Here is a 14664-nt window from a genome sequence, read left to right as displayed (position 1 = left end):
TTGGTCGGACCCAGAATTTTTGTTTATATTGTTAGCGCATGACTCGATCACAAATATATGTCACTTTCATTGGGCTTTCGACAATTTTTCCACGCCCATGATATCTGCAACTTTTGTTTACTTTTGAAAATATCTAATTGTTTTTCCTCCCGAAAATCCTATAAAGTTACAAGTGCACTCACGATTTGTCATATTTTCTGCCGTGTTCTGAGAGGTAAGATATTTAATGTAGAAAATGTTCTGCTGATCAGTAAAGTCATTAATTTAAAAATTAATTTACCTTTAACTCAAATATATAAATTAAAGGAAGTGAAACAGCAAAATAAATTATTTGCACACTTCTCATTTAATTTATATTCGTATAATGCATAAATTATCCTTATTAATATTAACAGAAAGTAATATATATATATTGCATGTGAGTTTATGTAATATATCACATGAACACTGAAAAAGGAAATTTCTAATGTTCGAGATATATCAATAGTTCAACTTCATTCATACTTTAAATCGATTGGTGTACTCTAACTTTGAATATCTTATTTACTAGGACTTAAATTCTTCTTTGTAACGAAATATTATAAAAATCAATATTTGAAACAAACTCCACTTGTCAATTTATTTATTTTTTTAAAGTTGGTTTCACTTACTTCTTTAGTTTTCTTATTTCTTATATTGGCACAGAATTAGGTAACAACATCTTAGTTAGATTTTTAATTTTTTTTTTTAGAAATTGTTCCTATAGATTATGTGCAAGTTGTATATATATTTTTAAGTGAATAAAGAACAACTTACATAAGAAAACAATGAATTACTCAAAACAATATAACTTTAAACCCATTTCGTTCGAATTTCTACAATACATTTCAGAGCTATATGTGCGTGTACTTAGTGGCGATTTATGCCGTAGTTACATCTATCCGTCTTCCACGCAGTTATTAATTAAATTCACATCTGGGCGACAAGAGAGTGATTTCCGTGAACATGGGAGCGTGTTTTGCTGTCCACGTGTTCTAGATAGACTATGGATTTTCTTATCATTTCCCATGTTTTCTTTAGTGTAGTTCCTATTACAGGGTTTATTGGGTCAGTACTGATATTATGGAGGAACTTAGAAAATAATTTTGTTGGTAAATAAACGAAAAAAGATTGGCTTTCTATGACTCACCTGAGGTTCTGTCTTCATTTATTTATTTTTTTTTTAATTTATATATTCATTTTTATGTTACGATGAAGTATAAATTTGCGTGTTCTTTTGCAGTTGTTGATATTTAGCTGCCATGTTTCATCTGAGAGAAGTAGTCCTGATTCTGCTGGTCCGATCATGTTTTCTGCTACCTGTGGATTACGATGTCACAGCACCTGAACAAAACCTAGGTGCAGGTATGTTGATCCGAAGTATCAAATTTTAAAATCATAATTAATTTTTAACATGATTTTGTAACAATATTGAAATGAAGGAATGAATAATTGAAATGATCTACCCTGCTTTCTACAGTACAAATTCAGACAAACGGACATTTCGAACATCTGATGGATGGGGAGACATTAGTTGAAGGGGACATCATTAAAAATCGCCGAGTATGTACTGTGTTTTATTAGCAAAAACCTTTGAACTATACGGCCTATGCGAAATTTTGGGAAAATTTGTTCACTGTTGTTGCACAACATTGCACGGTGGCAACATTTAAAAAAAATCTTTAAGAAAACTAAATCAGAATTGTGATGTACTTTCAGCAAACATTGTAAATTAAGTGAGAAATGTTCACCTGTTCAAGTAGGGGACACATTGACACAGATTTTATATGTGTTGATGTGATGTGTAGAAATAAAATTGTCGTGTTCTCTATGTAGCTCAGTTAAACATGAAAAACCAAACCTTTTATCCAATGTGTTCGTTTCTCGTCTTTTTATAAATCTTCGCATTTTTTTCTTTTTAGAAATCAGCAGTTCATCATTTTGAAATGAGAATGGCGGCAACAGACAGCGATTTAGCGTGGACAGGGCGGATAATTCCATACATCATCGATACCACAGGATATTGTATGTCCTTAAATAAAAACAGATATTACATTCAAACATATACTTTTAAACTTGTCATATCATTTATCTATTACTTTTGCTATTACAGCGGTTACAGAGCTCACAGCTATAAAAAGTGCATTGGGCAAAATGACAGCACTTCTTCAAGACTGCATAACATTCAAACCAAGGCTTAAAGAGAACGATTACATTAAGATTCAAAAGGGTCACGGGTAAGAGAAGTTTTACCTATACTACGTTATGTATATATGTATATGTAAAGGGAGAAGGGGGGGGGGAGGAATTAAGGATATTAGAGATCTGTCAATCTTATTTATGGGACAGCTTTTATAACCAGGACCCTCCTGATAGTTGTCCTCTAATTTACAGCTGTTACAGTTCTGTGGGGAGACAAGGAGGGGAACAGAAGGTGTCCCTGGGCCCCGGTTGTACCGAGCGAACTGGAACCGTATACCACGAACTGATGCACGCTCTGGGATTCTGGCACGAACACACACGGCCTGATAGGGATAAATATATCGTGGTCAACTACACCAACATCATTCACTGTAAGAAAAGCGTAGGGAAGAACTCTGTCTGTTGTTCTATTTGAATAATTATTCAATGAAATAAAATATTTTCTAACCAATATGATTAATTCTCACAGTGTCAGCAAAACTAATAATTTGTGAGGGACATTTAGTAAATAAAAAGCTTTTATTCTATCCATTGTTGTAAATTCACACATCAATCTGATTTCAGCCCATGTATCTGATTTTGAAAAAATGAAAGAAGACGAGGTGACTATTTTGGGAGACTACGACTACACATCTGTCATGCATTATTCTCCTAAAACCTTCGCCAAAGACAAAGTGGACCCTAAGGGGAGAGCGTTTACTGTCAACAGAACTTGGAACAATCCGTTCCCAGAGAACCAGGAATACAGGATTGGACAGAGGGATGGTCTCAGTACGCTGGACATACAAAAAATCAGGAAAATGTACCAATGCAGTAAGAAATTATACATGTACTTTGCTATCTTCTATCTTTCAAGTACATTCTTTATAGAATATCATCTTCAATTTTCATAACCGTCACGGTTGCTCAGTCGGTAGAGCGCTCGCTCCGTGATCGGAAGGTCGTGTGTTCGAATAGCGGCCAGGACTGACCTATGTCGATAAAAAAAATAGGTAGCAACCCATTACTGTTCCTTCCTTCAAGCGCTCGGCACTTTAAAGTGAAAGTTTGGGTCTTTCGGATGAGACCTTAAAAACGGAGGCTCCGTGTCACGGTAGGCCGTGGCACGATATAGAACCCTCACTGCTCAATAGCCCTGAGTGCCGAGTAAAGCTCTAAATTTGAAGACCTTCACCGGTATATGGTGACGTGAAAAATTCTCGAACGGGACGTAAAACATCATACAATCAATCAATTTTCATAAACTATTTGTAACTGTAATTCTCTAAGTCTATCTAAATAGATAACTCATTTTACTCTCTAGGTATCAAACAGTGCAGCAATCCCGGGCCACTCAGAAATGGTAAAATAGTGGGCCTCGCAGAGACCGGAAACACCGGGGTTGGCGTCACCATTGCCTACTCCTGTAACGATCCCGGCGCCATGTTGGTCGGGCCCCGGAAGAGATTTTGTAAAATGGACGGTGATTGGTCTGGATTTCAACCCCAGTGTCTTAACCCAAAAGAAGGTATTATCATATAGAATTAAAATTAAAGTTGCGACATGTTATTTTGCCGAGACAAAATTGAGTCTGTTTTTTTTTTCTTTTTTTAGTGAATAGTATCAAACTTTAATTGCAGGCTTCATACATTTTTGCTCCTTTGATTCCAAAAATTTCTGTGGCTGGACACAGGATCCACAAAACTCTGTTGTAGGAAACTGGATTCTAAATAACAAAGAGACGGACACAGAAAATACTGGTCCGAATCTAGACCACACGTCAGAGGATCATACAGGTCAGTTTACACACTAGGGTAGACAAATAACGTATCTTATTGCAGGTGTATCGTTTCTATGCTATTTCGATATAGAACAGTGTAGAATACAGACAGTTACTTCTAATAAATGGTTGATCTTTCAGGATACTACATTTACATGGAGTCCTCTTATAGAACAAAGGGAGATAAGACCAGATTACTATCCCCACTTTTCCACATAATGAACAGCACAGGACGCATGTGTTTAGAGTAAGCTGTACTTTGTATACCAAGGCGAGCACCTGCTCATAAGCTCAAGCCAAGCTCTCGATCTGAACTAAATTTTTGTTCTTACTAGTGATGGAGAAACCAAGGAATATAAATTTGACATCTACTTTACAGGTTATACTACCATATGCACGGAGAAACGATGGGTTCACTCAATGTTTTCATACAAAATGAGGGGCTTACCCAGACGTTCCAAACTTTTCCGATCTCTGGAGACCACGGATCTCAGTGGAACCACCTGGAAGTGAACTTCACGAATCCAAACGTTCCTTTCAAAGTAAATAAACCCCACCTAATAGCGCTTGATTTGTACCACTGGCGTTATTGAATAAAACTTGGAATTGTTAGAAAATTTTGTATACCGTCCTTCAAGTTTACAGTAATAGAGATGTACGTAAGAGTTTGTGTAAATGTACTAATCATTTAAGGGATAACTCTTAGATGGTCAGTGTCTAATAAATTCCATCCTTTTTTTTTGACAGGTTGTACTGGAGGGAGTCGTGGGACCAAACTTCCTGAGTGACATTGGGATTGATGACGTCATCATCAAGGACTGTAGTCTTGGACCAGGAGATCAAACCGAGAAACAAGGAGGTCAAGAAATTCAAATTTTCCCTAATCAATATCCTTTAAGAAAAACCGCACTTCAAAAAATTTTGAGCCCAAATCCTATCTACAATTATCCTTACCATCCGGGACTTAAGATTTTACATCCGATATTTCAGACAAAAAATATTTTTCGAAAATATTTCTAAGCGTTTGTTGAAGCTGATATTTTACATGGTGCCATATTTCCATTTTACAAATTAAGATTATTTTTATTGGCCTATAAGTGCCTTGCATGTTTATATATTGTACATAATGTGCTTTGTTGTTACCGATGTTGCTGTTGTTGTTTTATGCTTTGACTTTTTATCAAATAAAATTTAATAGCTATCTCTAAGTTACGCTCCAATTTATTAGCGCTTTGCTAGTATGACCTCGTGAGTTTAAATCAATTATCTTTTTTCTTTATCTATCAACACGTACATCTATATGTGTTGGGTGAGGATGGGGGTGGGGTTTATCTTACCTCCAGTATGTGAAATGAAAAGTCGGTAGTCAATAACGGGATTCTAGCAAATAGAGATCCTACTTACAAGGATTGCTAATCGACCATTTATTGAGAACTACATCCCTCTTTTTAGGTACTTAGAATCAGGACAAAAAATTTTGAATTGTTTTATTTCGTTTCTTGGACACATCCACAAGTAATTTAAATATCAGCCATTTCTTTGCACTACATGTATTTACATCATTTTCAACAAAACTTGGTTTTGCGTCTTTTTACTCAAAAACTATACAGGGAATTCGAGAAATAACCTAAATTGTAGCTTAAAAGCCAGTTTGTTCCCATCTTGACTCTCTTAGTCAGTGTAACAGAAGTGAGGGGGTAGAGCAAAACTTCCCCCCATAACAAAGATTCTTGCCGGATAAATTGCTGTACATATGAAATCTTCCCCTATGGAGGGAGTTCTGTTATATACAAGATTCGGAAAAGCAGACCTTCCTACATTTACGGTTCTAATTTTACTTGCGCCATTAGTGGGCAAAGCTAGTAGATTGTTAATTTTACCCCCCCCCCCCCATTTTCAAAATGCATTTTATGGAGTATTTACAACAGCCAACCAAAATCTGAATGTCGGGTATCACAGGCCTTTGGATCGCTTAAATCCGACTTTAAAAAAATTGGATGTATATAAAAGACAACACCTTAATTTTTTTAAAGCGATCTAAGGGCCTGTGTCGGGTATCAATTAGCATGCGCATTATAGACTTTAAAACATTTTGGGTTTTGCTTTCTTTTTAAATTGACAAATTAATGGCTGTAAAATTGAATATTTTTTTGTAAGGTTAGAGTTTATTCATATATGGGTCTATTTTGATGAAATCATGACATTTCTGCAAGATAGAGCCGGGCCCGTAGAATAACAGGATGAAAGAAAAAAAAATAATTTTACGAATTACGGTTATTAAATAAATATTAACTCTTCATTCAGAACCTAGTTCCGGATAGAGTCACAGTAAAAATCCAAAGCTTACGGGGATTAAAAGAAAGAAATCATCTTATGATTAAACCTTTGATAAATTCTACAACTATTCGCATTGATATGCATTTTATACATTTTTGTTTGTTCAAAGACAAGGATCAAAATGCTGTTACAACAGTGGTTCAAAGCATCAGTGGTCACATGATTACATTTAAAACATGATAACATTAATATGAAGAACAATTAATACGACCACAATTTATTTCTTAATGCAACAAACCCATATGTAGTTTCAATTTTTGGCTCTCGGCTCACTAACATTTTGTAATATTTAACGTTGCCTTAAAATGCAAATACATGTACTAGTAAAACAATCAAAACAAGGAATTTCATATTTTGATGTTTCATTAGCAATTGAAAAGGATTTGCTAAAAAGTAGCAAAAGGAGAAAAAATGCGATTGCTTTTTTTTAACGTTTAGATAAAGAAATTTAAAAAACCCTGTTTAATATTAAACATCATACGATAAATGACATTTATTCAAGAGCATTACAAGCATTTGTTTTTGCCTTTTTTCCAAAGCATTTGCCTTTTCTTGAGATATTTTTTTAATTAAGATAGTAATTTATGGATTTCTTTTTTAAAATTAACACGCCAATTCTTATGAGGACTTTCTTTAATAGAAATTTTTCATAGAAGTAAAATTTTACCCAGTTCTGTATACTTGTGACACAAAATTCACCTCTCGACATAAAATAATTTTCAGCAAATACTAGCAAAATGAAAATTCTTGATGTTTGTGCTTCAATCAAAATATATCAATGTTAATTCCCGTAACCCGAGTATAGATTCATAAAAGTCTGCGAAGAAATTTTTCAAGCGCTCGATCACCAACACTTTTTTTTCACAAGAAAGTCCATTGCATTTACACCCAAAATTTGGCGTATATCGCTCTAAGTAATCTTGATTATGAATAAAAAGTCCATTTTTATACAGTATACAAGTGTGATTTTAACACTGGGTTCTGTGGCTGGTCACAGGAGACGACGGACATTGCCTGGCAAAAAAACACGGGAGATACGCCCACTATCCTTACCGGTCCGGAATGTGACCGCACCGATTGTCAGAACGGTATAAAACTTAACAATTTCAGCTAATTTGGGAAACAATGCCATTACACATCAATAATTCTACTTTATTCATCATTAACTTAATTAAATATTCCAAATTTGAATTTTCTATGTGAAGGGAAAAAAAGAACATGACACGCATAACAATTTTTTTCAGGAACATACCTTTATATAGAAACGTCTGGTACAAGTGCACCAGGAAGTGAGGCAACATTGAGATCCCCTTTACTCCAGGTAAAATCTCCCCCAAAGAGTACCAAAACACAGCTTTAATTAAGCCACGTCTCTTTTGATGTTCGAACTCTCTCAAATGATACGCTATTTTCAACAGAGGAGCGGAGACTACTGCCTTACCTTTTTCTACAGTATGTATGGGGCTGATGTTGGTGAGCTTAGAGTAGAATTAGAAGAAGGTGTCAACAAATCTATACAGTGGATGAAACAGGGTGACCAGGGCAACGGGTGGCACAGTGCGATGGTTCCAATATCTGGTCAGGGAGCATTCTGGGTAGGACATTCAATCAGTCCGTCTTATTATCACATGGAATCGCTTTGGATTTTGATGAATTTCCTTCATTACTTTGGTTGAAATGATAACTAATCACTTAGTTGTTAACAAGTAAAACCTGCATTTTTAAATTCAATTGTATACATGTAACAGAATGAAAAATTCTTCATTTTCAATAGAGATGCTATTGCAAAATAACTAAAAACTGTAACACTTTTCCATGGGGTCATAATTCCATAGAATCACAATTTCTATTCAATCCGCAGGGACTTCTTGGACTGCCTATATGTCTTAAATGCACTTTATATACGCTGTGACAAATTTTTGCGGAAAGAATGTGGCGCATACAAGTTTAAATTAACCCCACGCAGAAAAAAGTACGTCCACTGTATTTGTAATCTTGAAATTGACGAAATCGAACATTGCTTTGTGACAAAAGGCTTATGGGTTTTGTACATAATGAAAAAGGCTGTACATAATCAATCTCATAAATCCTATTTATAATACAAATTGGGAATAGGGAAAAAGCACGAAACTCTGGAAACACCAGAGATTGAATCAGGTGTCTAAGAGGGGTAAGCATCCCCTATCGATCTTTCACACCAGCAGTGAACCCTCTGTATTGATCAGGTAAACCGAGTAATCCATGTCAAATTAGTATAATTCAATTGCCTAATAATTGGTATGGATATGTCAGTCAAAATACGACCCAAGGTTAGGTTATATTTGCAAATAAATGTCATTTTAACGACCAAAGAATTTATTAAGGAGGCTGGGGGTCAACAAATTAACCAGCAGATATAACTTTTTTTTTTTTTTTAGATAAGATATCTTAATCTGTCAACTATCATATGGCAAAGAAAAATTTCATTCATTTTAGTTTTAAAATTTGATCATTTTTGTATATCTTTATATGTTCTTCTAAAGGAGATAAATATAGTCTGAAAATGGCCACAACCACCCAGCCCTCTTAAATGTTGAGTTTAAATGAGATTGAAGAAAGTCATGTAACATCAATCTATTTAACAATAGCTTGCCTCGATCGTACTCAGAACATGCCTTTTTTAATCAGTTGGGAGATAGGTTGATGAAAGTGGAATATTAGTACTACAAAAATAAAGGGAATTCGACAATGGAAAAGTTGAAGTAGTGTGGTTTGTCATATGCATGTAGTTTAGCTGTAAGTTTTCCATTAACGTCTATAGTAAGTAAATCATCGAAATACAAAACAGTTGTCGCAGACTCTTTGGTGTCTTTTAAGTAAAGTTCACAGTGATATATCTAGTCGACGTATAAATAAAAAAAAAAACAAAACCTTTTATTATAATTGAGAAAGCGTCATCAATATATTTAAATGTCAAATTGAAGGTTGCAGCAAGTGTTCTTCTCGTGCAGAATTTCTAAAATAAATTATTCTTCATAAGAATTTAATCAGGGCTTGACTAATAAAGGAGCACAATAAGTACCCATGGAAATTCCAACAAATAACACATGAACGTTATTTCCAAAAGAATGTGATCCTTAATGTTGTCTGAATCTCATGCTTACAGTTAGATCAACATACATCAGCTCTTAGGAGCATCCCCTTTGTCAAAGCAATACCAAATTCCTCATCTCTGTCTAGGTCTTAAATTTATTTTTACTTATCAGGTGACATTTGTGGGAATGAAAGGCTTTGGGTACCGAGGAGACATTGCCATAGATGACGTCACAATTACAGAAAATGAATGCAAGGTTGGTGAGTACTTGTATTGCTTTCAAAGCAATTCTCAGTTACTCAGGGAATGAGTACGATGGAATAGATACATGTAGGAAGGAATAAAACGTTATTATTTCATAAACTGCATTCTCACAGATAGTTAAGTAAACATGAAAGTAGTTCATAAATATAGTGTCATGTGGAATCTTTTTTTGATATTTGGTAAATTTATGATGTGAAAGAAGTATATTCAAAGTAACCCCCCCCCAAAAAAAAAAAAAAAAATTAAACAACAACAAAAAAGCAATATATTCAAAGCAAAAAGACCCCCCCCCCCCAAGAAAAAAAATAATTAAGGAAATAAAGGTATCAATAAATGGTGTCATATACAATTGACTCCAGGGGATTGGATTCAGTTTTAAATACATATTTTGTTGGACTTTTAGAACACTTTTTTTCAGATGCCTCCTGCGACTTTGATAGCGATTTTTGTGGATGGCAGAACGATGTGTTTGACGACTTTGATTGGTCAAGAATGAAAGGGTCAACTGCCACTCCTAACACTGGACCAAGGGCGGATCACACGTCTTCTGAAGGTAAACAATGGCGTGATAGTACATTCTAACACTGGACCAAGGGCGAATCACACGTTTTATGAAGGTAAACAATGGCGTTATAGTATATCCTAACACTGGACCAAGGGCGAATCACACATCTTATGAAGGCTAAATTATCCCCCCCACCCTCCCCACGGTTCCTACGGCCATTCACCGGACCAAGAACGGATCACACGTCTTCTGAAGGTAAATAATGGCGTGATAGTACATCCCTAGACTGGACCAAGGGCGGATCACACATCCTTTGAAGGTAAACAATGGCGTGATAGTATATCCTAACACTGGACTAAGGGCGGATCATACGTCTTCTGCTGGCAAACAATGGCTTAATAGTGGATGAAAATTCTTGCATTTTTGGCAGTAATTGCTGCAATGCTACTTCTTCATGTACAATTTTTTAAAATAAATTCTGAATCATAAAAATATGAAACATGTCGACTTTCCAACAGTTTATCAGCGAGGAACGCAAGCATCCTTTTAATCTTTTTAATATAGTCTTCAAAGTACTTTTGTATAGAATCAGAATGAATTTATCAAATTAATTTTGTACATGGCCATCACAAAATTTTAAAACTCCAGAGTTCCATTTTTATTGAAGAAACAGTTGTCTATACAATATCGAAAAGCCTTATCTAAAGTTAATTCATCATAAGGAATAGTTGTACAGAGTGATGATAATAATATTCTGACTTTCGGAAAAATGTGATTTCCAATTTCTAAAAATTCTTTGGAATATTCGAAAAATCCACATATGATTTACACTTCTTTTTGAATATGCATCTGGAGTTTCTCCTTCACAACATGTAGGATTAATATTTTTGTGAGGAGTGGATAAAAGGCTTTTTAGAACATTTACTGGATCCTGCAGTGGATCTTTCTTTGTATATCGTTATTCCTGAAGTTTTGAAATTCAGTATAGGTACGGTAAATCAAATTCACTTTCTTATTGACTGAAATGTTAAAGTATTTCAAATGAAAACGTAATTTGGAAGAATTTCATCTTTTGAAAGGAAACTGTTGAGTATAAGTTATATTAAAAGGTGTGAAACAGGCCCGTAGAATGGGAGGGGGGTAAGGGGAGTTGCCCCCCTCCCCCCACTTTTGAAACTGTTGCTACGGGCCTGTGGAACTAGATCCAAAACATAACAGTGAACGAGCTTTTTAATTGTTACAAGCTTTGTCAGGTGGAAGCTTAACATATTGTTCATGTATTTTTTTTTATACTTCCAGTCTAAATAAAAAAATAAATAAATAAATAAATAAAATAAAAATAAATGGTACGAAGCCACCTCCTTTACTCCTTACGAAAATATTAACACAGTGAAGGAGAAACTTCAGGAGTACTTTACAACAACATATTCAAGACGTGGTGTTAATCAGATGTGGATATTTTAAAAAAAAACTCCAAGGAACTTTTGGAAAATCTGAAAGCACAAAAATTTACCATAATCAAAAACATCAAAAGGTACGACTTTGCACAACCATTCCCCACGATAAATTAAAGACTAGACTTTTTGACATCATAGACACCTTTTTCAATAAGAATGGAACTTTGCTTACATTGTCATTGTTCATGTGCAGACTTGCTTAATTTGTTAAAATAATTCTGATTATACACACAAGTACTCCGAGGTTGATATTAAAAAGATGCTCGAGTTTCTCATTGACAATATCCATGCATATTTCGGAGACCAGATCTTCCAACAACTTCTTTTGGAATTTCCATGGGTACTAATTTTGTCCCAATTATTAGCAATCTACATGTTTTTGCATTCATATGAAGCAGAATTTATTCAAAAACTTCTACATGAAAAGAGGAAGTCTTTTGCTGTGGTCTTCAATTCAACACATTGATATATCGACGACGCGTTTTATCAACTGACAACATTTATTTTTATTCCTTCCTTAATTCGTTGTATACCATTGAACTCTAAATAGTAGACACCACAGATTCTCATGAATAAACTGCACATTATTTCTCTGGAATACAACCTGGGATAAATCCCTGTACATCCTTGATTGGACCTATGTAACCAAATAAATTCTTCGTAAACTCAATGGTGCTTCATTATTACACGATACAATGCTTCATGACGTCATATTATTTGCTTTTTGTGATAGAGAAACTTTTCATGTTATCTAAACCCGGCTCAAGCCTGGTTTACGGAAATTTACACCCGGCTTACTAACCAATCATATCTCGTGTTACAAGCTAGATAGGAAATTAGTACATTTACCCTCCCCCTCCTTTTACTTATACTACTGAAAAATAAGTCGATGATACAGTGAAACCTGTATAATCCGACATGCACTGGGAGCTAGACAAATTTGTTTCGGAATACACAGGGAGTCAGATTGCACACTGCAGAAAAACTGGAATCTGAATAAGGGTTTGTTCTGCTTACTATTTATATTGTTTTATTGGACTTTTGAGCTTGATTACTGTTTGTTATCTTCACATTTCATTATATAAACATACACATGTATTTAGCTGTTATTGTCATGGTTTTGGAAAAAAAAAAAGAGTTTGTAGCATTTGTCTCATTTCTTTTCCACAGGTTATTACCTTTACATAGAGAGCTCGGCGCCTAGAGTGATGGGGGACACAGCCCGTATTTACTCTCCCTTCATCAGTAGCTACAACCCAGTGTCCTGTCTGATCTTCCATTATCATATGTTTGGAGAGCACGTGGCACATTTACAAGTACTCCTAGTAACCATTGAGGGGCATGAACAAAGTGTATGGAAGCTTTTCGGAAATCATGGCGATGTGTGGCACAAAGCCACCGTCCATCTTCCTCCAATGCAAACAGATTATCAGGTACTCGAGACTTAGGTTTCCGTAGCTGGTTGTGTACACTGAAAATCTGGTAAAATGGTAGGACGATAAAGTTTACAAGCAACAACAAAACTGATGCCAATATTTCACATTATTGACGTAATACAAATTCAAAATAAGACTGAAGAAAGTTTGGCCACACTTGAGTTGTTGAGTTGAAAACTAGCTATGAACACTCTTTAGTGCCGCATGGAACCTTTTTTTCATTCTATCCTTACCAAGCTTCTAAAGCACACTCAGTTAGATTCTAGTAGATGTCGAAGATGTCAAATTGCACATATCTTTTTTTTTTTTTATACACGGAAGGCAAATTTGTTTTCTTTCAAAATCGCTTTAACCTTGGTGAAAGAAAAAAAAAATCAAAATACACAACGATCATGCTTTAGTATTTCTTACATTTCTCATATATGAACACAGTACTTTGAATTCAACTAATTGCATGTACTTCCATGAATGGTAATGGCACTACTATATCCTACAAATAATTCTTGTCTTTGCTGTTTCAGATTGTGATCGAGGGTGTCGTTGGTAATTCTTATACCGGTGATATTGCAGTGGATGACATTATAATGTTCCAATCTTGTTTTTAATGAATATCTTTTTCGGAAAACACTTATTTCTCTTATAATCTTTGAATCCAACATAACAAAGAATATCTTGGAGGAAAAACGTTCCAGTATCCAGATCCACGGGATTGTAACCCCTTGGTTTTCAAGACAGAACCCTTCCCAACTACTCCCAAGAATTAAGATTTCAACCTCGTTAAGATTTTCTTTTCAAATACTCTTAGAACTTTCCTAAATCAGCTTCCCACATCTATATGTTGGGGAGGGGGATATTTTAAACCACTTATATATTTAATCTTTTCTATACTGAACTGATTTCTTAGCAAATGTGCTCAGGTGAGCGGTATGGTCATGGGCCTCTTGTTGCTCTAGATGCTCAATATCTAGGAAATGTAAGGCTTGTTTATAATTGAAAATTGCCTGCCAGGTTTGGGGAGTTTCTGTAGGAAATGCAAGGTTCACGTTTAGACTTCAACTTAAAATACATTGGAATGCAGGACTGAACATTTTGTTAATATAATGCTTGTACCGACGGGTTGATCCGGAATTATTATCCGTAACATGTGGTGGCTTAAATCACAAAATCACAAACACTAGCCTGTAATCTGTAGTAGAAGGATGTAGTGGACTTGCTTCTTCGAAGTCCATCTAAATGACCTTTTCAAGAAAACCCATTGACATATTAAAAAATTATTAAAAGAAATAGAATGGCCAGATTTTACTGAGAGGACCACACTTTTGCGTCAGATTATGAACCGTTTTAACTCTATTGTTACTAGGATCTTTTTCTGTAAACCGTACTTTGCTCATAAAAATTCTTAGATTTATCAAATTCTATATATCCTTCATATCCCATGGAATCCAAGATTTAATTTTTTCCCCAAAATCACTATGTAACTTTCGTAAGAAAAAAGAGATCCGTATAGGCTTTCTAAACTTTTTCCTTATCGAAATATAAGGAAGGTTACGTGCCATGCCTCAATGCAAAGTCTGGAATTTTCACAATGTTTTTCACCCAACACGAATGATTAG

The 14664-nt window shown here is 35.0% G+C and overlaps 1 protein-coding gene across 1 annotated transcript; it reads left to right on the top strand.

Moving 5' to 3' along the window:
* Positions 1-1280: 1280 nt before the first annotated feature.
* On the top strand, positions 1281-13656 carry LOC133199712 (MAM and LDL-receptor class A domain-containing protein 1-like). The gene is made up of 18 exons (XM_061335581.1): positions 1281-1383; positions 1499-1581; positions 1941-2043; positions 2132-2255; positions 2413-2591; positions 2785-3033; positions 3524-3727; positions 3840-3995; positions 4121-4226; positions 4359-4521; positions 4727-4838; positions 7270-7404; positions 7561-7637; positions 7735-7911; positions 9562-9649; positions 10072-10206; positions 12786-13048; positions 13573-13656. The coding sequence occupies exons 1-18, from the start codon at positions 1281-1283 to the stop codon at positions 13654-13656; spliced, it is 2541 nt and encodes an 846-aa protein (XP_061191565.1).
* The last annotated feature ends 1008 nt before the right edge of the window (positions 13657-14664 follow it).

Source organism: Saccostrea echinata, unplaced genomic scaffold, assembly GCF_033153115.1.
Source record: "Saccostrea echinata isolate AGI-Se365-2 ecotype Australia unplaced genomic scaffold, CSIRO_AGI_Sech_v1 ptg000034l, whole genome shotgun sequence".
NCBI lineage: Eukaryota > Metazoa > Mollusca > Bivalvia > Ostreida > Ostreidae > Saccostrea > Saccostrea echinata.
The sequence above is the reverse complement of the archived record's forward strand: the minus strand, read 5'-3'. Positions and strand labels throughout refer to the sequence as shown.

Bases quoted from the DNA above. Each gene is read 5' to 3' on its own strand.
- LOC133199712 (XM_061335581.1), top strand. From the start codon at position 1,281: ATGTTTCATCTGAGAGAAGTAGTCCTGATTCTGCTGGTCCGATCATGT. The intron at 4,227-4,358 runs GTAAGCTGTACT...TCTACTTTACAG, and splicing joins ACAGGACGCATGTGTTTAGA to GTTATACTACCATATGCACG. The intron at 7,638-7,734 runs GTAAAATCTCCC...TATTTTCAACAG, and splicing joins TGAGATCCCCTTTACTCCAG to AGGAGCGGAGACTACTGCCT.